At 42.7% G+C, this 24954-nt stretch overlaps 1 protein-coding gene across 5 annotated transcripts in view; it reads right to left on the bottom strand.

Annotated features, from left to right (window-relative positions):
* The window catches only part of TLE1 (TLE family member 1, transcriptional corepressor), an 85880-nt gene that overhangs the window by 22348 nt on the left and 38578 nt on the right, over positions 1-24954 (bottom strand). For 2 of the 5 annotated variants that reach the window (XM_072837219.1, XM_072837235.1), the window contains exons 7-13: positions 22201-22405; positions 21449-21465; positions 8355-8471; positions 4765-4818; positions 4079-4231; positions 2829-2973; positions 1632-1822 (exon numbers count right to left, since the gene is read on the bottom strand). In XM_072837219.1, the coding sequence (XP_072693320.1) occupies positions 1632-1822; positions 2829-2973; positions 4079-4231; positions 4765-4818; positions 8355-8471; positions 21449-21465; positions 22201-22405 (882 nt within the window). The remainder of the gene's footprint in view (positions 1-1631; positions 1823-2828; positions 2974-4078; positions 4232-4764; positions 4819-8354; positions 8472-21448; positions 21466-22200; positions 22406-24954) is intronic. The other 3 variants (XM_072837227.1, XM_072837245.1, XM_072837258.1) reach the window with 2 other exon arrangements.

Here is a 24954-nt window from a genome sequence, read left to right as displayed (position 1 = left end):
AGAAGACATTAAAGACTCAGTTCATACAGAGTAGGCACTTTGTGAACATCTATAGACTTCTCACTAGAAACTCATAGACCTCCAAAGCCACATAAACAGGAACGGTAACATGTGCTAATGCTTTTCAAAAGAAAAATTAGTAATAGAACCACCTGTAAATACAACAGGCCATACTTCTTTTTGGGTTGGTTGGAGTGTGGTCTATCTGTACATCGAGAACCAGCTTCCCATAGTAAAGACTTCCTGTGGACCTGGGATATCCTGCCTTCCCCAAAAGGTACAGAGAACAGTATGTTTGTCTGAGTCAGGATTTCTTGGCCTTGGCACTATCAATGTTTTGAGCCAGATGGTTGTTTGGGGCTGTCCTGGGCATGGCAGATGTTTTAGCACCACCCTTGGCTTCTAGACTCTGCGTACCAATAGCATTCCCCACTTCTGATCCATGGTGGTGGTTGGGGGGAGGGGCAAAATCACCCCCAGTTTCATACCACTGGTCTAATTTACTGCATAAACATTCATGGATTCTCTAGTTTTTTTTTTGTTTTTTTTTTTTTTTTTAAGATTTTATTTGACAGAGAGAGCACAAGCAGGGGGAGTGGCAGACAGAGGAAGAGGGAGCAGCAGACTCCTCCAGGAGCAGGGAGCCTGGGATCATGGCCTGAGGGGAAGGCAGACGCTTCACCAATTGAGCCACCCATGTGCCCCTGAACATGACATATCCTAAACAGCCAAAAGAAAATATATAGGGACTTCTATTTGCTACAGGTTATAATCTATTCACTTTCCCTGATCCAATTGAGGATTATAATCACTTTGGCCCTTTGCGGTAAAAAATGAGGCTATTCACATAGTGGTTAAAGACTGGACAAGAAGATGGGCAAGCTGGCCCAGAGTTCAGCCACTTCTGCTTTCTCTCTGCTGCCCTGAGATCACTGCTTACACCTGAGTCACACTGTTGGGTTTAAAGAATAATATAGGCACGGAAAGAAAAAGTTACACCTTCTCAAATATTTTTTCCTAAGAATTAAAGAAGGTAAAAAAAACTTCAAGAAAATGAATGAAAAGGCTTCTTTCTGTGAGCTACTTGAGTCATTTCATTGCCTTCCAAAAAAAAAAAAAAATCTACTTGGGGGGAGAAAACCAGATGTCCCCTGAATCGCAAAAGTAGCTCCTAAACACTGCCTTGTTTCATCCACAAAAACAGTAAACCAAGAAGCGCCGAGCCCTAACTTAATGAAGCAGCATAGTGATGGTGGCAGGCGGGGCGCAGTGGGGACACTGGGGCTCTGTTTGGTGGGCAGGCGCAGGTGAAGGTCCAGATCCTGGATCACCTGCCTGCCAGTGCACCCACCTGCCCTCCCACCTGCCCGCCCACCCGTGGCATCTACGATTGAGGAGTGCCCGTAGGCCACCACAGCAACGGCGGCAGGGGTCCTGGCCCTGGCTCACCTGCCCACTATGCACCCACCTGCCTACCCACCTGAGTGCCCATCTGTGGCACCTACCATCAGGGAGCGCCCGTAGGCCACCACGGTGGTGGCGGCGGGGGCCCTGGCCCTAGCTCACCTGCCCTCCTGCCCACCTGTGCACCCACCTGCCTGCCCACCTGCATGCCTGTCCGTGGCACCTACCATTGGGGAGCGCCCGTAGGCTACTACGGCGGCGGCAGCGGCGGCAGCGCTCATCTGCGGGGACATGTTATGCAGGCTGGCGTAGGCGGCGCCGGGGCTGGTCAGCTCGCCGTTCATGCCGGCGTGGGGTACCATCCCGAACGGGGCGGGGTATGGGCCAGGCACCGCCAGCGGCGTCCTCAGGCCGGCCGCTGCAAGGAAGCACAAGATGTGCAGGATGTCACTCAGCCAGCGCTGTGGTCCAGCCTGACCGTCAACTCCAGAGTCACCTCTAGTGCCATTCACAAGGGGTGAGGACAAGGATGGCCTGGGTGACATAGGGGGCGGTCATCACCACCCACTCAGCTGAATTCATCTCCAGGGAAGAATGAACCCCAGGGGAAGCACTGTCCATGCACTTTGTCCTTGGCTCCCCAGCACTGGGAAACCAGGCAATTAAAATTAATAAACTGCACTATTGTGCCCGATTCACAGAAGGTAAACCAAGGCACAGGGCACTACCTGTTTATCTGACTTAATCTCAAAATAAGGTTTTGGTAAAATCCAAGATTCCTCCTAGAGTCTAAATTTTCATTCCCTGTTACCTATTCCAAATGAAGACCTGACTCTGGATTCATGACTGAAACCAAAGCATGGGTTTAGAAGGAATCTTCTAGGGCCTATTTTCGTCTGGGGCCAAGGTGTTAAAGAAGATTAAGTTAAAAGTTACTAATTTATTCATGGGCTGGAGACTCCGTGAAACCCCCCCAATTTCTAATGACAGACCACTGATTCCTGAGGGATATACCAGGAAAAAAAAATGGCCAACTAAAAAGTAAGCAAGAAGCACACTTGGGAGGGCAGTTTTGGTTAGTATTAGTGAACTCATTAATGCAAGTGATAGTTTGGTCAGGAGCTTATGTGCAAATAATTATCGGAAACTTTATTGAAGTCCCTGGAATTTGGATTATTTGTGGGGAGGGGGTGGTGGTAGTGGTGGAGCCAAATATAAACAGTCGGAGACCGAACAGGGTGCAGCTGCTGAAACCTAAGGACAAACATCTGTTTCTTATCATGGCTTTTCAGGGATGGGAAGGAGGCGGGCATTGAGTGTGTTTCATATTCATGGGGAAATGGCGTCAGGAGTGCACACACAACGACCCAAGCCAGGAAGGGGAAACGCAAAACAAAGCACAACAAGAGGCAATGTTGCTCTACCCGCTTGGTTAACGAGGGGGTCCATGGCTGGAGGCTTGCCGAGGCCTGGACGGAGTCCTGGAGTGGCACTGGTGCCCGGCGTTGGCATATCGCTCCGAGGCGTCGGTGTGCTGGATTTCAGAACAGGCGTGCTGGCTTTTTCATGCTGGTATCATTAAACAAATTAAATGAGTATTATTTTTAATCCAAGCCATATTACACAATTTATCACAACAGCAGCTGGGACACTTGGGCACCTTCTAGCTACTCCCTCAGCCAATTTTCATAAATCCACACAATGTTGACAGCATTAACTTGTGAGCGAGAAATGTTGACCTTTCCTCTTCCTGCCAGAATTAAAACTCTAGCTAGAGACACAGAACATGATCACACTTCTTCCTCCGCAGATTTTATTTTAAAAAGTATTTTTCCATCAGGCATGTGGACTTTGGATGTGGGCCAAGTCAGAACGATGACCACCCAGAGAAAAATCCCCAGGCACTTCAGAAACAAATGGCTGGGTCACTGAGAATGTCAGAGGGAGGATCCCTCTTCTAATCTTGCCTGTCAGTGGCAGTAGGATTGAGACTATTAGTGAGAGGCAGCAGGGCCATGGATTTGATGAGAAACAAACCAGCATCTCAAAGGCAAAAGCCCGAGGAGTCCTGTCCCTTTGAGAGCTGTGTGAGGTGTTAAGCACCACTGCCCATTTGCCTACATGACAGATGTTGACCTCTAGCGCAGAGGCCATCAGGGGTGTGGCAGTAACAGGGTCATGGGGCATCATCCTCTGCATCTCATCCATTCCTTTAAATCCCAGTCTGAGGAACACTGTGGAGAAGCCAAGAGCATGCATGGGATAGGGAGAGAGACCCTAGCTCCCTCTGGCCTTGGATCTGATGGGCTGTATAAACTTGGCAGGCTCCTCAGACTTTCTTCCCCATAGGTGACAGGGATAATGTCCAGGAAGACTGTATAAGCATCACACGTAGAGCTGTTATGTCTCAGCTTTTGTGGGTTAAGAGATGACATGCTCCACGTTATTTGTTGAATGGTTGAAAGTAGGAACAGACAAGGAGGCTCTGCCCTCCCTGAATCAGTTTCAGGCCTCTTGGGGCGTGACCACTTGAGTACATTCCCATTCTGACCCCCAACCCAATGCCAACATGCCCCAACACAATGGGTCAGTTGAAAATAAGGTACTAAGGGTCCTCTGAACCACAAAGGAAAATAAACTGCTAAACAGGCAGAGGACAGCTCATGGGACCTACCAAGCTCATTTCTTTGGATTTCAAAGAAGTGGAGCTTCCTGAAGAGGCTGTGGACGCCGGGCTGCTGGAAGCATCTTTCTTCAGCAGGCGGTTTTTGTCGATCCCGTTTTCCCTGGGTGAATGGGCAGGGCTTGCTCGTGGAGAAGAAGGGTCCTCAACAAGCATAAGCAAAGCTTGTGTGATTTCACTTATAATGGATGGACCTTGCGCTTCACAGATTCTATTTCCACACTAATTCTCTATATTAAAGGAGGACCCTTTAAGTCCTTTAGATCTGGAGCACTTGGGAGTGTGCACCCTGACTAGCAATGTTGTTATAATTAACGGAATTAACAGGATGGCATTTGCAAACACATCCATGAAGACAGCACAGAGGGAGAAAACATCCAAGAACAATTCTACCCTTCCTCATGTTCAGATACTTTTCTCAGGAATGAAAAAGGCACCAAGCCTTTTTCCCAGGGCACAGGAATGAAAGGGGCACTAAGCACCCAACTTACGAATCCTAAATGACTGGGAAAACAGATTTTTTTAACAAAAGTTCGTGTCAGATCACTATTGCTCCATCTGTGAACCACCATGAAGTTTCTAAGGTGTAAAGTTGTGAGAAACTAAAATACCATGGCTCTACTTTCTGTTTCTCATAAGTCACTCTGAAAATAAAGTTTGAGAAAATGAGTGGCTACCTCATTAGACACATCCACAACTAAGTTGTCATCGCTTTTGTCACCATCGCTGTCCTGGAAAAAGAAATTGTAATGCCATTTATTAAAGGGTTAGAGGCCCAGTTAAATTTCTATAGTTCTTGGTAGCAGACAGACTGAAAAATGGCCCAGGACATGCCTATAGGTTCCCTTCCAGACTGCGAGGCAGAGTCACTAATATTTCCTTCCCCTGTCATCTGATGTGGTCTACCCAAAGCCCCAAGCAGAAATTATTGCAGTGGCATGCCTGCTATAGATCATACTGGTGAGGGCAAGTTGCAAACATGGGGTGCATAGTAAGAGCTCAATAAATGTTTGCAACAGCTGAATCTCTCTTATAATCTGAAATCCATGCATGTCCTTCCATCAGGGCTCTTTTCCCATGGGATGTCAAATTAAGAACATAATTTCATGTCATTGCTTTAGGTATATTATCCTGAAGATAGCCAACAAATCTTGTGTTCACAGACAATTTGTAATTATAAGGACAAACTTCAACCATGTTCCCATGAGGTTGCTAACTACTTAAGAAAAAAAAGCAAAAAACCTATAAACAATGAAGCTATCTACTTGGCTGGGATAACATACCAAGATCTAACCTCATGTTAAGAATAAACCTCTTTAGCAATCAGCATGGAATATTTTTGGAGAGATGGAAGGAAGAGAGGATGGCAAAGTCTGGAGGGCACTAATACCTTGCAGTAGGGCTTTGATTCTCCATAAAACTGTAAAATTTGCTAATCAAGGAAACTCCAAGGTTGTACTAAGTTTGAGAAAGCTTCAGAAAAGCTATTAAATTGATTATTTTTTAAAGATTTTATTTATTTATTTGAGAGAGAGATAGAGAGCACAAGCAGGGGGGTGGGAGAAGCAGGCTCTCCCGTTGAGCAAGGAGCCTAACATGGGACTTAATCCCAGGACCTTGGGATCATCACTTGAGCTAAAGGCAGACGCTTAACCCACTGAGCCACCCAGGTGCCCCAAAGCTATTCAATTTAATTATGTGATCACTAAATCAATCAACCTAAGGGCAAGACTGAAAAAGTCTTTCTTAGCCAAAAGACCTCCTGTCCTTTAGTACAGAATAATACAATGAGTTTATGAAAGAAGTAGGATCTCATAATGGGACATAACTCTCAAAAAGGAGTAGGTCATTAATTTTTAACCCAAACAATCCTTTTACTGATGTCACTATCAATTACAAATACATGAATGTTTGAAAATTTGTAATAATAAGTACAAGTGCAACTAGCCATGTTGGCTTTTGGTGGGGCCTTCAACTCTAGTGAGAAAGTTACACTCAACTTTAAATTCATATCTTTTACATGTTTTTTTTTTCTAACTGTATCTAGGGTTTTACATGTGGAAGACCCAATTTACTTTCTTCAACAGTATGTTACTAGATTTATTTTGATCATTGTTGTTAAGGAACCATGCAATTCACTAGAACACATAAAATTATAACCGATGAGGAAGACTGAGTAACTCAGTTTCTTGAAAGAACTATTTTCATCTAAGAAAAAAAATAAAACTAAAGAAAATTTGCTTTTTCTGTTAGTAAAGACCACAGAAAAGTACAAATATTTTCAGGTGTTAAGAACACAAAAATGGGGATGCCTCGGTGGCTCAGCTGGTTAAGCATCTGCCTTCTGCTCAGGTCATGATCCCAGGGTCCTGGGATCCAGCTCTGTGTTGGGCTCCCTGCCCAGTGCAGAGCCTGCTTCTCCCTCTTCTCCCCACTTGTGTTGTCTTGCTATCTCTGTCTCTCTCTCAAGAAATAAATAAAATCTTAAAAAAAAAAAAAAAGAACCCAAAGATGGTGGTAAAAAAAAATAAACAAAATGTTTTCCCTTTTAGAAAAAAACTTACAAAAATATTTCACATACTGTACAAATTGGCAAAAAGTAGCAAAGAACTCATTTATTATAATGGGACTATGAAATTGAGTCCTTAAGTAGCCTATAATTTCAATCTTAGCTGTGTTTCAAATCCTGCAAATGTGAACCTTCACAATACAGTGTACACTGGTCAATACATCACCCTCAACTACCTATACATTTGGACATACTTTATATGAGCAGGTTATAAAACAATAATGTAGAGCTATGGATTCTAGATCACTTACTACTAAATATCTACCTGGGCCTCATGCACAACAACTCAAAATTATATTACTGGCAACTTCCAAATTTCTACATGTCATGGACCTTCTGAATAGCTTATTAACAGTTGATGCCATATATAAAAGTACCTGCTAGGACACTGGCTGTAGGCAAAGGTGAGGGGCAAACGTGTGCCACAAAAAAAGTTTGGACTGGGATGGGGATAACCTACACTCAAAGTTCTTGTAATGTTATCATAGTGCAAAGGATGGACCAATATAAGGGCCTCTGGCAAAATATCCACTCCTAGGCCCTCAGTATGGGGATCCTAGCCACAGTGATGAAGAGCATGGATTCTGAGTTAGACTGCCCCCAGGCTCCACCACTAACTCTGACCTTGGGCAAATCACTTCTAAGTTCTGTGCTTCAATTCCTTTATCTAAAATAGAGGTGATGGTACTGAACTCCCTGAGTCATTTTAAGAGTCAGATGAAACAATCCATGTAAAAACCACAGAGTACCCAACATTAACAAGCTGTTGCTCAGAAACTACTTCCCACTGTTAGCTATTGGCCTGAACCAGCCAGCAGGAGGCAGAGAGGCCCAATATGTAAACCCCCATCTAGCCCCATCTCCACCAGAGATGGACACATCTTCTATAAGCAATGGGAAGTGGACTAGTCCAGCATTCTACTCTCATAGCATTCCTGAGAATGTGTCCATCTTGGAATAGACACACTCAGAGATACACAAGAAAACCCCCAAGTCATCTACCAGCTGCAATGTTTATGACCCTCAGACTTGAGCCAATTGCCATTTGGCTTGGTTTGCTCTCCTCAAGAAATGTGGTTCCAGCTAGATATGAGTCAAGAGCCCTTCCTCCACAGTCACGCGTTCTCAATCTGCCGGGTCTGACTCTCCAAGGTTTTTTCCATTGTTATCATGGACTTAACATGACCAAAGTGCTAGCTGTTCAAGAGGACGAACTCTACTTCAAGATTGAATATGAGTCTGAAGAAGTCAACAGAATAGCATCCAAAGAAGTATTTTTGTGACACTAATTGTTTTTACCCTGATTATTTTAGCAGGACAGGCTACCAAAATTGCAGGGCCCAGGACAGATGAAAATGCAGGATTTGAAGATGGTGAAAGCAGAGCATTAAACCAAGGGCAAAGACTCTTTAAGAGCAGACCCTGTGCAAATGCATTGGCTGTATGTCCACGAAACAGGCCCCGAACACTAGTATCCCCTCTTGTGAGGAACTTAGACAGAAAGCCTAAAATGTACCAGTGAGTCTGGCGGAACATAGTTTATAGCTCTAGAGGAAAACAGTACCCTTTTAAGAATCTATCCTCTTTACAGTCTTACTTTAAAGGGTGTGGGATTATCACTAAGATCTTAGAGCTTGTAGGCTCCCTTAGAAGGTGAGTAAGCAAACAAATACTGTTTCAAGTTCTTTATTTACTTACATAGTGGCTGGAGTCCTTATCATCCACCTTTCTTTTTTTGATGTCATTGGGAAATTCAGGCCCATTTCTGCGTTTATCTGTGCCCCTTAGACTGTCTGGGACCAAGAGAGAATTACTCTGCAAGAAAAAAAAAATTAATCAAAGATTCCTTGCCAGGTCTCTTTGTACACATAAAAACCCAAACTGGATGTGACCGCGGTTTTAGAAAGGTGATACCTACACAGCCTTTCATTCCATGTAATTCATCTCGGCTGAGGACTTTGATGGCAAACATTTATAGAGGTTCAAGCACTTAAAAGGGAGACCCTGTCTATGCAATTAAACCATCCAGAGCCTGGTGGATCCTTCAGGCCCTACTCACTTTAAATGCTCTTGCATCCTTTTTTCTGTTAGAGAATCGGGAGCTTGCTGTTTACATGTGGATGTGTTTTTATTCTCTCCTATTGTGATTTCCTGGTCAGGAATATACATGGCCCGTGAGCAGAACCTGAGATTATTCTATCAGATGCACTCTGTGACTAACAGTCAATGTGTGCCCCTCGAAAAAGACACACAGAGAGCAGGTGGGATTAACAGCAGGGCTTCCTAAAAGGCAAATCACATTTTCCACAGCAACAATGAAGGAACTCCTTTGAATTCTTTTAATTTACTGTTGAAAATAAGATTTGGTGTTCCTCACCAACAGCACTGAAATTTAAGACCCAAAGCGAGTATTTCAGCCAGTGAATCTTCAACAGCAAGGCCAGCTCCGCTGCACAAAAGCAGAAACAAGCACTAATCTTTTCTACCAGCCACACATGATACTTTCATTCCCATGTGCTAAGTAAGAACTGTTGACCCAAAGAAAACAGGCATTTTTAGATATTTGGGGGGGGGGGTCACATGATCTGACATCCCTTCAATTCCCATCTCCCCTCAGGCTAAGGCATCAGAACATGTTACAATGAGTCCTTTTAAGTACAAGATTAGCATATGCAAGGGGGCAATTTGTTCAGTGATGTGTTAGTGCCTTGAAGGATGCTGAAGGAGCCATGCAAAAATCTCCCACACAAAGCAGATAACTTCAATTTCTTGAAGATGTTGGAAAACTACCAGGGTGATGTCCAGGGTCAACAGACAATTGTTACCTTTCTCTGCCACAATTTAAAAGAGAAGGGGCTGGGGGAAACTTTTAAGTTAGACCACCTCTAATGCAATGGCATATACAGGAAGCAAAAATTTAAAAGCCAGTGGGGGAAAAGGGTAGGGGGAAGGAGTATCTTTGCTCTTAACCAGCCCAAGGTAATCAGCCAGGTGGCTAGGTGTCAGAGCTCCCTCATGGAAACTGTGGACCCCACCATGGGAGCATTCCCAGCTCAACTACACACAGGAAGAAACCAAAACTGGGAGCCAGGAGGCAATCTGAATCAGCCTCTTTGCCCACTGCAGGGGCTGACACTGAAGTGAGCTGAGCTTTGATTCATGACCATTCAAGCTACACAAATGCAGGAGGTTTACATAAAAGCAGAGGGAGGGACTCATGCAATTCAATACGGGGTGGCTTAGAGTAATGTCTTTAGCACAGTGTGTGGGGCTGAAAGGTGAGCTGGCTGGATCCCTCTACTAATTACCGTGGTAAATGTCTGCTAAAAACTAACCCCTCCGACCCAGACCCACTGGCTGATAGGACACAGGAGACTTCACAAAACTCCTCAAAGTGCTAATGTGCACTCCAAAAAGGTCAGTCACAGAGTGGAATAGCAGCTTGTGCTCGTCTGTAAACAGTGTCCAAATACACCTGCCTGGGTCCTAGATTTTATCAGCATTCAAAATCTCCTTGTCCAGACTGATCAGATGCGCTGAGGGCAGCACCAGAGAACACTCAACTTTACATTTAAACCAGTGCCCAGAAGAATGTGGCACAGCCTTGGTGTCCATTGGCAACTCTAAAGTTAAGGATCTCTCTGCAGGGTCACCTTCAGAGCCTTCCTGCTGTAACCAGCACCCGGCATCCAAACCACTCAGTTATTCAAAGACAGCTTTTTAACGATTTTATTTATTTATTTATTTATTTATTTATTTATTTATTTATTTATTTATTTATTTATTTATTATGTCAAGTGGTACTGTAAACATAAAGGTAAACTAAGCTTCTGTTAGCAACAATGCAATTTCTGTTAGAAACAGTAACATTTCTATAGTTGGACCTGTAAGTCTGACAAGCTTTGAGGCCTCTGCTTCTGCATGTTAGAAGTTACGGCTGTAATTCTCGCTTGAACGGCTTAAATGAGGCCTATCATCTGAATAGGTTTTGAAAAGCTCTGGAAGTTCCTATAAATTCGGATAGGGCTAGTAATTAGCACTGCTACTTATGTGAAAATTGGCTTCATTCAAAATGGCAGACTCAGACAAGTTACAAAACACAAGTCTCATCATACCTTTGATGCAGTAAAATGGATTCAAAACAAGGCAGCAAAGACTGCAGGCAGGGAAGGCACAGAGGAGCGACAGTCAGGAGCCAGGGGTAGCTGGTGCATGGGATAGCACTGCCAAAAGTGGACCACTTCCTTTTACCCTTGTTCCCATGAACCCAGTCTTCGTGGAATGTCCCCAACATCTTCCAGCCCTGACGCTGCTTTCATTGTTGTTCCTGATTTAAGCAAATAGTTCCAGCCTAATGAACTTCACTGTTGGCAATAACAGCTGCTTTGGTTAACTACTGCCTAGGTGACCCTAATCTTTATGATTCTCTCATGCACTCCCCAGAAACCCAAAAGTGACTTCACAGGTATTATTACTGGATATCTCATGATACCAGAAGTTTGTTTTTCCCTCATGTTCTGTGTTTTCCCTCACACACCAGTTTGTGTTCCCCATGACCCATCAGTCATACTGATGGCCATTATGAGCCATTTTATATGCATTTTAAGAATAAAGAGATTATACCTGGGTACTGATTATCATTTGGATCTTTCAGAATTTATCTGGATTCTATCTTGATTTGTTAGATCTGGACTAGAATAAGATAGCTTCACATTGAATGTTACATTTAATCAACATCTTCCTAAATGGAGGAAGCCATTTGCACAAGAATGAAACTGGGGTTGCTTCAAGTATTTTTTTTTTTTTTAACTTGTACATCAGAAACACAGAAGGTAATTAGGGTCACACGTCTGAAGAGGCCAAAGCAGCCCTAAAAGACTTCCCTGTTCATCCTCTTCACTCCCCTCCTTTTATCTGGAGGCTGCCCAGAGAGGGGAGGCGATTTACCTAAAGTCACCAAGCTCTTCACATTAAGTCAAGGCATCTCTACTCCCAGAGGAGCGATTCTTAAACTCAATTTATAAACATAAAATACTGGCCCCCCACATATTTATCACTTAAAAGTCACACTGGCTCTTTAACCATTTAACATTCTCATTGGACATAATAATGCCTAATGCATGCTGCAGGCTTTTTCTCTGACTGCCTTCCAAGCTCCCCAAAAACCACAGTCTCTCTCTCTCTCTCTCTCTCTCTCTCTCACACACACACACACACACACACACACACACACACACACACACTTGGTTTTATGACACCAAACGAAGACACACATACCCTTGGTTTTATGACACCAAACAAAGACCATAAACCTAGAACAAAGAAATTACATTCTACATTAAAATGACCTGAAAAGTCCCAAATGCCTGCCTTTCCATTCCTGAAGCCTGCCATTTATAATCCAAGATGCACAGCAGAACAGGCCTCAGTAGTGAGGAACAAGTCATCCAGAGACCCACGGCACCAGTCCACGTGATGGCAGTCATGGCCGATGGCTGTTCTGCAGACATAGCTGCCACCAGACTTCTCCCAGAGTCCGTATTTTGAAAGATTTTAATCTACCAAACAGCATTCATCAAATAAAGTTCATTTTCAAACATTTAATCTGCCAAATAAATATTTAATTGTGAATCAGAGGGGTTTTTTTTTGATCAGCATGAGATCTCATGTTACCACACTGACTGATACACTCTAATTCTAGCCAAGAAACTCAATGTTTTATTCACCTTGCAGCTGGTGAAATTTTAGTGTCTGCCAGAATTTTTCAAAAACGATAATTACTGGGCAGATTTCTATTACAAATGTCCCGAGGTCTGGGATTTTTGAGACTGTGTATGTAAGTCTCCCTTTGTTTTAAAATTGTTTTAACTAAACAAAATCATTTTATTTACTTTGTGTCTTCCACAAGAGCTCAAAATTGGACATTTATACCGCCCTCAGGGGAGATTACAACTCTGAGCAAATCAAGGTCTGAAAACACATTGACTTCAAAACAAACGAAAATTCTACAACCATAATGGTTTTCCATACCTTATGTGTTGCACACTTAGGGGAACAGAGCCAAGTAAAATGATAAAGGGAGAGGTATATCTGACAAGTCTCTGGAGAAAAAGGATCCCTGTGGAACGCTGAATACCAGAGTCAGAAAGAGGGTCCATAAGACCTGTTAGCCTCACTGGTATGACTGTCTCTCCATTTGTAGGTTAACTACACATGAAATGAATAGATGAGGCACAAGGACAGAAAACATGTACCCCAAGGGAACACTCTCTCTTCAAAAAAACCTGGAGAACTTACTTTTAAAAAAGATTTTATTTATATGAGAGAGAAAAAGAACAGAGGAAGAGGGAGAAGCAGACTCCCCACAGAGTAGGGAGCCCAATGTGGGGCTTGATCTCAGGACCCCAGGATCATGATCCGAGCCAAAGGCAAATGCTTAACAGACTGAGCCACCCAGGTGCCCCAAATCTGGAGAACATAAAATCTCAGTGTGCACCCTCACTGACAAGAAGCAAACTGTTGGCTACGATTAACATATACTTCCTGAGGGTCATATTTTCTCCCACTCACAGTGGCGTGATGGTTAAGGCAAGTTCCAAGACTGAAAGAGTTATTCAAAGAAAAGAGAGTAGCAGATCTTCTCCTATTACGACTGGTGTCCACTACCTCGAGCTGCCAAATCCAGATCACAGTATTCTAAATGGGTGAACCATGTTTTATAAAAACACATACCAGCACTATCCTCTGCTGCAGTTTTCTGGGTACAAGGTAACTAGAGACCTGGCAGAGGGTTTGAACCTCGTGGGTAGAGACGCACGGTCATTCTCTTAATGCCAAAATAAACATCCAAACGCAATAATTAAACCATACCTTCATATAAGAATGTCCGATCGTAAGCGTTAAGAGCCTGTTGAACTTCAGAGAAGATTCGTTGAATCAAATGAAATCATGACGATCTGGACTTCATATTACCTTTATTCTCACCATCTGGATAATGATGTTTCTAGTTCATGCTCTGAACACCCACTCAAGACTGAGGCAGTGAGACTCAGATACTTCAATATGGATAAAACCCCGTCTTAATGCCCTTGCTCCAAGACTTTCACTTTTTTTTAGCAATTTAACAGTAATGGCTGTTCATGTAAACGGAGGTATTCTGGAAGGTAAACTCCAGAAAATATGAAAGAGAGCAAGTTTAATGGAATGTTACACTGTCAGTGTTACCACAACACTCATTACAGAGCCTTCATGTAGCTTTCATTGATTCTGAGACCTCAAAGCAACTCTTCTGCCAACTGTGTCTAAACCCTGAAGCCACCAGCAGCAAATCTGAAAGGAAACCCCACTCATGGAGACAGCAAAAGCTAGACAGGTTTCCCTAATGTGAAAATAATGCACATTATTCAAATGGATTTCTTTAGCTGCCATGCTGATTCCCCTTGGGAACTTTCTCCTCCCGCAGGAAAAGTGTTTGTGTCAGAGGTACAGATTGGAAACTCATGACACCTCATTTATCCTCAGTTACACTAAGGCAGTGGGAACCTAATTTGCTAGCACACTCTACACTGACAATTAACTTCTCGGTGAACATTAAAACAATTAGGTAGTGACGCACCCCCATAACATCTGTGTGCCTTCTCCATCTACACCTGGTACCAATTAAGCCATCACCCTGCGCTGTACTCTTTGCTGCAGTCCGATGGGTCATTCACAGATTCTGCCTGACATTTCAACAAATGCATTTTTAACCCCTAAAACCAAAGGGATCCCCATGCATCGACTGTGAGAAGTGTACGAAAGTAAAGATGGGTGGAAATGCGTCCACTTGGCAACTGCATCACATCTCAGGAGCCCTGGCTGTGAAGCAGGTCTGAAGGGTACACAATGATTTTTCATACAGTTTGAATGCAAAATATGGGAAAGAACCCGTGAGTTCTCGTACCTCAATCTAGGAACTCAGCACTGTCAGATTGCAGCTGAGTGGTTTAGTCCAGACACCGCTCAGGAAGGAAGGTGGCCATGCAGAAGGTACAGACCCAGTAAATACATGGGCTGGAAGAGGCACTCGAGCACGAGATAGATAACCCTGGTGTCACCTGTTAAGCTCCCAGTTGACAAACAAAAATGTTCCTAGGACATTCCACCTACTCTAGGTTAAGGAAAATAGCACACACACACACACACACACACACACACACACACACACTTTAGAGCTGACAATAAATATTATTTCAATATAACTTTTAAATGCCCTCATGACAACTTCATTCCCCTAATCAGGACCTTGGTGACAGCAAAAATCAAATCTGTATTTCACAGTTTTCAAGAGCCATTTTCATAGAGCTATTTAGCTGTCATGGTCCCTCTTCGTTCTCCAATCCCTGATGAGATACTTTCTAATACAAGAAACCGGAAAGCTCCAGGTCAGGACTTGCCTGCAAGGTAACCTGGATGTCTCATGGTACTCACATCTACCTCTCCTCATCTGAAAGACAGACCTCATTTCTTGTTTACTGCGTTTCAGAGGGAATGATAAAAATGATCATGGGGCCAAAAGGAAAATAAAATTTTTAAAAACCTGCTTTCGGGACGCTGGGGTGGCTCAGTTGATAAAATGTCCGACTCTTGGTTTTAGCTCAGATCATGATCTCAGGGCCCTGAGATCAAGCCCCACATTGAGCTCCACATTCACTGAGGAATATGCTTCTCCCTCTCCCTTGGCTCCTCCCCCTGCTCTCTCTCTTACTCTCTGTAGAATAAATAAAATCTTAAAAAAACAAAACAAAAACAAAACAAAAAAACAACCCTGCTCTAAATGGTGGACGTTGTTTTCTAGTTACGGAGCACAAACAAATCTGAAAAATGTTTAGGAAGGAGGAAATATTGTCTATCTGACTTTCTGGTTTTTTAGAGTAAAGATGCCCAATGTCTCTTCTTCGGAGTGAGCAGGAGATACAACCTGGAGCCTTTCTCCAGTTACACGCAGGTCCACGCAGGTCCCGATAGCCACCGGGTGAGTTAGGGCATCCACAGTAAACCACACCCCCGCTGGTACAAGGACAGACCACGCCCAACCATCTAGAAACCACTGTCACTTTCCTGTCTTCCCTTCTCACAGCAGGGATGCAGTGAGCAGTTCTCCCAGAGATCTCTTTTTTTTTAAGCACAGAGTTTTAAATTTTGCCAAAAATGAAATCTGCTGCGACAACTGCTTAAGAAAACTTAGTGTTTTCCACTGTACCTAAATATTGAAATTTTAGGTGACTCATCTCAGTTTTATCCTTCACTTCCACGCAATTCCTTGAAATGTCAGGAGATCAATTCACAAACATTTAGGCAGAAATATTTCGTCCCTTCATGAACTTGAGTATCATGAGCCTAATCAAGTTCGTAATGGGCTAGGGTCAGTATCATGCCCCCTCCACACTGAGAAACATCAGTAATTGCCCACATCTCCATAACTGCCTCACACATTTAAAAACAGGCAAAGAAACCATCAGTAACTACATTGAGCATGACTAATAATGCATTTATTGCTGTCTTGCTACTTTGTAGGTTGAGAGAATGGGGAGGACAATCCCTAAAGGCTTGATGTGCTATGTCTGAGAACTTTCTGCTTGTGGTCCCTAAAACCCCTCACCCGGTAAGGCAGCCTCCATCACCAATTTATAGATGACGCTAGGGGAAAGTTCAAAAGGCTGACACACCTGGTCACACACATTTCGTCTGTGCCCAAATGCCACAGAAGTCTCTGTCCAAAACCAGTGTTCTTTTTATCACCCATGGCTCCATGGTGCCATGGTCCTAACGAGCTACTACTGGGAGCTGATGTGATATTTTAAAAAAAATTTTTTTCAGAAAAAGGCCAAAATTTCAGTAAAGTATTTTCTGAAGAAAAACTCACGTCTCACATTTTCCTTGCATTCTATGGTGCTGAGTGAGATTTGAGAAAAAAATCATGGGTGGTCCTTACTAGGATCTGGTCCTACCAATTAACTAGTTAAGCAGAACAGCCACAGAAGAAACACAAAGACACCACCTCACATTAAATAAAGTGATGGCTGTCATCACTATTTTAAAATAAGCTCTAAAGATGAAGTTGAGAAGTCTACAAAGTCAGTTACAGAAGTGATAACATGGTCCCTCAGAAAGACATAATCTAAATCTCTACCTCCATTAATTAATTGTAGGATTAGAGGTATCTAGCTTCCTTGAGCACGGTGTCTTATTGGTTAAGATGATGGTTTTGCATCATTATGACCTCTGAATACATTAACAGTGCTTACACTTTTCTGGGCCAGGAACCCCTTTTGAGAATTTGATGAAAGTTATAATCTCTCCTCACAATTATAGAAAAGAGCACCAACCCAGAACACTATGCACACAATTTTAGAGGGGGTTCAAGGACCTTCTGATGCCCACCCATGTATCCTGCCTAAGTCCACAGACCCTCTGCTCTGGAATCTCTCCCTGACACCTATCCCCATTATCTCCCTCTTCCAAATGTCCTGACATGGATAGTGCTGACATGTGTTAGGCATTCCAGTGGTTTTCATTTAACAAATATGTGGCTGTGATATTAAAAGATAATTATTGTAAAATGGTGGCAAGTACAACTGACCCTTGAACAGCTCGGGGGTTAGGGGTGCACCCCCGTCTCATTCAAAAGTCTATGGCTAATTTTTGACTCCTCAAAACTTAAGTACTAATAGCCTACTATTGACCAGAAGCCTTACCAATAACACAGTTGATAACATATAACATGTATTTGGTACATATATTATATGCTATATTTTCAAAGGTAAGCTAGAGAAAAGAGAATGTTAAGATCATAAGGAAGAGAAAATATAATACTGTACTTTGTTTATCACAAAAATCCATACATAAGTGCACCGGCACAGTTTAAACCCATGTTGTGTTGTTCAAGGGTCATCTCTACATGTAGTGCCTTACAGTGCTTGGCACATAGTGAGTGCTCATGAAATATGTGTTAAATGAATGAGTATCAAAACACACGTTCTAGCATATTCTTTAAAAGCCATACAATGCCTTGTCAATTCTCTGATTCAAGGTCTTTCAAGCAGACTTATTAAAGACCGACTTCAGCCAAAATTGAATACAATTCATCTCTAAATTAATTGAGATAGCCAAACTTTTTATTACTACGTAAGAAATAAAGTCCTTTTTGCTAGGTCATGTCATAATTCTTCACTCAACTATAGCACTCACAAAAGTAGCTTTATGTTAAAAAAAGAAAAGCAAACACGTTTTGCAAATTAGTAAAAAACAGTAGTCAAATCTTAATTTAAAACCAACAGCCAAATAGCAAAATAAACCCTCCTAAAAGTTATTACTTTTATCATTCATCTTTCTCAAAATGAAGAAAGTTAAAAAATAGTGTCCATTAGTACCTTCATTTTTTCCTTGGGTTTTATAGTAAAATAGGCTACAGTAAGGCTCATTTGTCTTTCTACCTTAAACTAGCAAATGTAATTTTGTCACTAAAAATAAACAAACACAAACTATCTACAAACCAGTTTTAGACTCATAGATGAAAATCCATACACACTCACATTCCCCCTGGGTTGACAAAAGTCCCTGACTGCTGAGCTTGATATATTTAATCATCATGTTTGTTCAATACAAAGAGAACAGGAAAAAAAATAACACTATGTACCAACGTAGAATGCTTCAAAACTCCTTGGTCTTATTTATGACAGAGGTTCTCCATTTGGTCCAAGGACCCGTGAGGTTCCCAGAGACCATTAAAAATCTCTTTGGGGACACATCTTCTTCCTATATCTCAATCAAAACAACATATTGCAACAGACAGGACGCAGAAGCTGATGAGACTACGTCTATCCTCTACTCAGTCATGCACTGAAGAGATCTGGAAACATGCCACACAAAGCCACTCATTCCACCATTTTTTGTTTCGGAAAATAGTTCATTTTCATTAATAATGTTATTGATGGTAGCACAAATTAAGAAGCTCTTTACCTGTTCTAGTTATTGCCACTTTTTTTAAAAATTTCTTAATCCAGAGAAATTTCAAAATATATAATCCACATAGAGAAAAACTGTCTGGGGTCATCAATAATTTTAAGATGTAGAGATCCTGAGACCAAGGTTTGGAAACCACTGCCCTGTAGCAACTCATTAGTTTGAAAAAACAAACAAAACAAACCCAAACACGAAGAGTATAATCAACTTTCTCTGCCAAGTAAAATTCGACTTCATAATTCAAACCACTTTATGAAATACAGAAGTATTACAATATTTTATGTACTACGAACATACATCATTTCATTACCCACTGCATCTCATATTCAATTTTACACAAAGTTTGAAGAGCTATTTCATTTTATATAACTGTAGCGAAATCCCACTTATGTGGACAGTGAACAGCTTTGTTTCTCTCTACAGACCGAATTAAATGTTTAGGTTACAAATCAGTATAGTTTTCCCATTTTATACCAACACCACCAAGAGAGGTCTATAAAAGTTAGGCAGGAAACACAGTATATATACTTATTCTGAAAATACCCATTAAAATTATCATTAAAACTTGTGGAAAATTTGATGCAAAAGAGACATGCAAATAACGCATTAAGTAACCATTTATTTTGTTTTTGTACCGATTGGGTTTCTGCAATGTAGCTGCCATATTTTGACTTGAAAGTTCAGATTGTGAAAACATGAGGACCTAAGAACAATGGAAAGTGAAGGATGGTTTTGCACTTGGAGGGTACAACTCCTCACCTTCCTCCACTCTACCTCCTCACTTCCCCAGTGAATTAAGTTCTTGCTAAATTTGTCAGCCAAAAATACAAATTAGTATTTGATACACTGAGACACACACAGAGGTGTGGAGAACGCCTCTACTGGGTTCTGGTTCATCACTCCTGCCACAGAGCCTCAGCGAAATCCATACTACAGAACCCCTCCCACAACTATCTAGAACTCTTGCTGGAACTTTCTATAATCTTAGATCTAATATTTCTGTCACCTTCCCTCAGTGCTTTGAGAAAGGGCTTGTAATAGGTGTACCTACCTATCCCTGACCAGAGCTACATTTCCTGTGTTGCTTTACACACAGTAAGCACTCAATAAATACAGTGATTTTGGATGAAACAGTACCGAGAACAGGAAGCTAAAGTTAGAAATACAGTTCCAAACCTAGAATAAGTTCAATAAATTAAAACTTGCAGCCGACTATAGGTCTGAGGGACAGGAGCTTTCTCAATATCTCCCACCATCTCTGTTCTTCGGGATTAGGGTTTTATAATTAACACTCTATTGAATGAACATGGCATAAAAGAAGACAATCTACAGTGACACTGAGTCAGCAAAAAACATAAAGGTCACCTCCATCAGTCAGTTTATTTAGGTTTGTACTTTGGGAGTAGGATATTTTATTCCATAGCTGGCATTCTTTTTCTCCCTTCTTTCTTCTGCTCCCAACATTGTCCAGAGAAAACTTACAGTATGAGAATTGCAGAACAGCTAGCCCATCCTTTCACCCTTATCCACTGCCCCCAAGGCATCCTGAAATATAAAGTACACCAACCGACTTTTGATTTTGGCTCGGGTCACGATCTCAGGGTTGTGAGATCGAGCCCATGTCAGCCTCTGTATTGAGTGTTGAGCCTGCTATAGATTCTCTCCCTCCCTCTCCCTTTGGCCCTCTGGCCCCACCACCATCTCACTCCCTCAAAAGAAACAAAACAAAGAAAACGCAAAACAAAATAAAGTATACCAAGTTCAGGCTCAAAGAGAATTTTAAAAGCAGCCACTGTTCTACACAGAAGAGGGAAAAAGAACTTTCCACACTCAAATGATTTAACTATCTTCCCCCAAACTCAAAAAAAAAAAAAAAAAAAAATCAGAATGATTTAAGAGTTCAGTATCTCAGTTTTGTTACCATATTCATATTTAACCTGCCATGTTCAGAAAGAAAGGAAAGGAGGAAAGGAGGCAAAAATTGAAGGTTATCCTCGCTGACAATGGGCCATTTTCTTACTCCATTTGTTTGCTCCACAACATTTCAGAGATGCATTTTAGATCCAATCTCCCCACAGCTTACTGACAGATACATGTACAGACTGAACGTGCAGTATGTAAAATGGGTGAGATTTAGGCTGGTAAGAAAAATGAACCCCATAAACCTAGAGCCTCTGTTCACTGAATTTCCCTGTTTTTAAGAGCTTACTCAGACGCTCAGTTCTTTGGTCAAAAATAAATCTGAAGTTCAAGTTCACCCTCCAAGGGCAATTATGAAAAGAAAAGTAGATATGGAAACCTAGCAACTAAGATGCATTTGTAGAGGATAATGAATGGTTTAGTAGAAATAACACATTACTAACCAATTTCACATATGGATTGTGACCTCTTGCCTGTAAAACTGATTTAAGATAAACATGAATATTCTTTTAAACTACAAGCAACCTATAGTTGGAATGCAACGATAAACATATTTTTAAAGTAGGCCTGGGGCATGTACAGATCAAAGTGTATTTCCAAGTGAGTAATCATAGCAGACAGCGTGGCCTCCAAATCATGTCCCTCTTATCTAACAAAAGTTTTATAAAAAAAAAAAAAAAAAAAAAAGGCCGGGGGAGGGGGAGTGGATAGTCATATTAAAAAAAAAAAAAAAGAAAAGAAAGAAAGAAACCAGGTCACTGAGAGAGACAGCATATGCATGTCTGTGGCTGTGTTTAAAGAAAGGCAGCTTGGGGTACGTTGCAGGAAGGGGAATGTGTTTTATGTGCAGCAGGCGTTTGAGTACTTACTGTGCCCGGTTCTCTCTCTGCTCCCGAGGTTACCAAGAAACGCACAGACATGCCCGTTCAGACACAGAGGCAAGAACAGAAATAAAAAAAAGGGGGGAATAATTAGAACACAAGCCCCAAACAGGTTTAAAAATGGCTTTTATTTATATAAGTCATTGCACATTCCTAATACAGTGATTTCCTGAAAATTACAGTATTTTTTGTAAACATAAGATTTACAGTTTAACCATACACAAAGCCTATTTTTTTATTTCTTGACAGAATAAATTACTTTTCTTCAAAAAATTAGTCAAGTGCAATTTTGCCCAATATTTAATGCATACTAGAATTAAAGCCTATGAAACTAAGTAGTAACAGATGCAATTATCAAACCTTTCATTTGAACACATTCACTTTCAAATTTAACTTCTTATTTCGCCCCATTTAACAACATTACTTTCTTTGAAAATTACCCAATTAAGCAGTTAACAGTTTTCCATAATATGGTACAGGCCACTGGCATTAACTAGGCAGTTGCCAAGATGTCAAGATGCCTGCAATCTAAAGAGATCGAGAAATCTACAGATGCCCACGTTAAACCCTGGAAACTTCCAGGGAGAACTGTGTTTCAGTGGCCAAGCTTTGCGACAGTTCCTCTTAGCTCATTGTTTGCTCTCTGTATGGGGTGGGGCTTGCTTTAGCGGTGCACACAACTTTGCAGCACTGTATGAGTATTAGGACCAAGTCCTAATCTGGCTTGCCCGGCCTCTCACCTCTGTGGTGCTCTGCATCGTGGTGCTTCTTGTCATCTTTTATTGCCAAGTGAGACTGCCCACTCAGAGCACTGGACAGCGCCAGGAGGCCAGCGCTGCCCCCAAGGGGTGGGATTCCAGGAGGCTGAAGTCCCGAAGGGTGAGGTGTTAGGGGCACTGGGGGGCCATGGCCATGAGAAAGATGCTGAGCTTGCAACTGCTGCTGCTGTTGATGGTGGTGGGAGGGGAAGGGGAAGAGGAGGGCAGGAAGAGGAGGAAGTGAAGAGAGGATGTTGGTAAGAGGGAGAGAGGGAGAGAATAAAGTGAGAGAGAAAGTGAGAGTGAGGGAAGACATGAGAGAAAGGGGGAGAGGAAGAGGTAAGGGAGGAGGAGGGATGAGAGTGAGAGGAAGAGGAAGAGGAAGAGGTGAGGGAGAAGGAAGAGATGAGAGAGGAAGAGGAGGAGGAAAAAGGAGGGATAAGGGGGAGGAAGAGATGAGAGGAAGGGGTGGAGGAGGAAAGGGAAGAGGAGGAGATGAAAGAGGAAGGGGGAGGAGGAACAGATGAGAGGATGAGAGGAAGACGAGGAGGGAAAAGAGGAAGGAGCAGAGGAAAGTGGAAGTAGCAGTAGCATCCAGGGGGAAGTATCCCCAAGGTGCCCAAGAGGACAGAGGAAACACAATAAGAAGTTCCACAAGCACACGAAGGGGACACAGAGACAAAGGGAGGAAAGGGGGGAAAATGTGATTAGCATTTTCAGTTCATCAAAAGCTTCCATCTGCACAGCTGTCTCTCCCCATCTTTCCACAGTCTAGCCCGAGACCTAGGGCCACTGCCTCCTCCTGGCATGGCTGCCCACACTGTGGCGGCTGGGGGCAGGGAGCCAGGCCAGTCTGTGAACCTCCCATGTTAGATCCACCTCTAAGCACCTCCAGGGATGTAATCCAGTCTGTCCCCGAATGTGAGACTCCTCCTGATGTCAGGAAGGTTAAAGTAGGGGGGAGGGCGTAGACATGTAACCTATAAACCAGTAACTCTACTCTCTGCTGGTCACCAGTTATGAGGTGACTCTGTCTCCCCAATATTCTTGTGCTAACGTACCAGCATGGTACAATGAGGCGCAACCAAAATACTACCTTAAATTAACAGAAGTCTGAAAAAAGACCCAGCATCTCTTAGGCACCCCTGCTCCACCCCCTCAAGGACCCCTGTGTCCTTACTTCACTGAGCCCTCACAGAACCAGGAGGAGGCCCTGACATCCACCTTTCACAGAAGGAACCATGGCACAGGATGTTAACGAAACTGCCGAGGTTCTCCTGCCAGGAGGGAGGGGTGTGGGATCCCAATATGATGACTCTCATGGCTGCACTCTGGTCACCCCGGGGGTGAACTCTGGTGGCCACGCTGTGGCAGCTAGAAGAAACCACAGCTGGAAGAAACTACAGCCTAAGATTGTTTATGGCTTCCTTTCTCTTGTGCACCCCGCCCCCCAAATCTACCCTTTCAGTGTCAGAGGAAAATACTGAGACCCAGGAGGCCTTGACTGGGAACCCCGCTGTATGGGTCTCTCCCCACAGTGACCCAAGTCCCCACTCCCAAATGCCTTGTCCCCTCTCTCTTATATGCCAGAAGTCAGAAATCTGTTCACACTAAAAAGTACCGTTGTTCTCATATATTATATTTAAGAGCATGTTGTAGTAAATGAAAAAGTATCCAAGAAATGGCCCCTGAGCCATAAATCTGGCCACATTTCAGCTGTCCAACATAAAACTCGTTTTTGATGAGACAGTAAAAACGATTAAAGCTCAATTTCTAAGGTGTAATGTTAGAAAATTCTTAAGATTCTGATTTGTGCTCACTTCCCTGGGACTCAATTACTCGTTTATTTATTACCCCCTCGCGTGTACTGCATATATTAAATCTTCATGCCAGATCTTCAGTAATTTCTACCCAGACCACTGATCTTTAATTGAATCCTAAACATGCTTCCCGCCCTGAGAGTAAGAGAAAACTGCACCTGAAAGCCAGAGATCGGTGTCTATAGTCAGTTTACAGTTTGCAACCACTCCTAGCATCTTCTAAAAAAAATCTTTAGGAGTCCACCTGGTCTTGAAACTCCTCTACTTCCCAGAGGGAAGCACAGTGCTCATCAGGGGACAGGTGGAAAGGGGGAGAGAAAAAGGTCAGAGCAGCCAGCATTAATAGTATTCTTGGAAAGTATTTATAAACTCCTCATTCACCATTTGAGATCATAATAACAATTTCTCTACACATAAAATCACCTTCCTGTCATCCCAAAGACACTAATTCTTGCTCTGTCACCTTTTAAGAGCTTGGCAATAGCAAGACATAAAACTGGAGAAGCTGGCAGCAGCGCCATGGTCCACTAGGCATGCTCATTAGCACTTAATTAGGAACTAGACACCTGCCATAAGAAATGTGCTCGGAGAAGGATGAGGAACAGGTCTGCCCTCCCAGCAATTGCTATCATTACTTAGAGAAATAAGAGCTATGTCCGGCTTCTGGAGGGGAGTGCAATGATGCATACACAAGCAAGTGCAACGGGGTAATTAAGCATGGCATGGATTACAAGATGAGAGAAGCCAAGAAGAGGGGAAGAGATTTAACTACCGGGTGGGGGGCACCATCCTCTCATCCCTCCCTGCACACCCTGTTCCCCCGAGAATCCAGAACAGAGCCACCAAAAATCTTTTGCAGAGGTGTGATGATTTTATGTCACCACAAACGCATACTCAGGCAAATGTATGGATGCAC

The sequence above is a fragment of the Canis lupus genome, chromosome 1 (genome assembly GCF_048164855.1).
Source record: "Canis lupus baileyi chromosome 1, mCanLup2.hap1, whole genome shotgun sequence".
Classification (NCBI taxonomy): Eukaryota; Metazoa; Chordata; class Mammalia; order Carnivora; family Canidae; genus Canis; species Canis lupus.
This window is presented reverse-complemented; position numbering and strand designations above follow the sequence as displayed.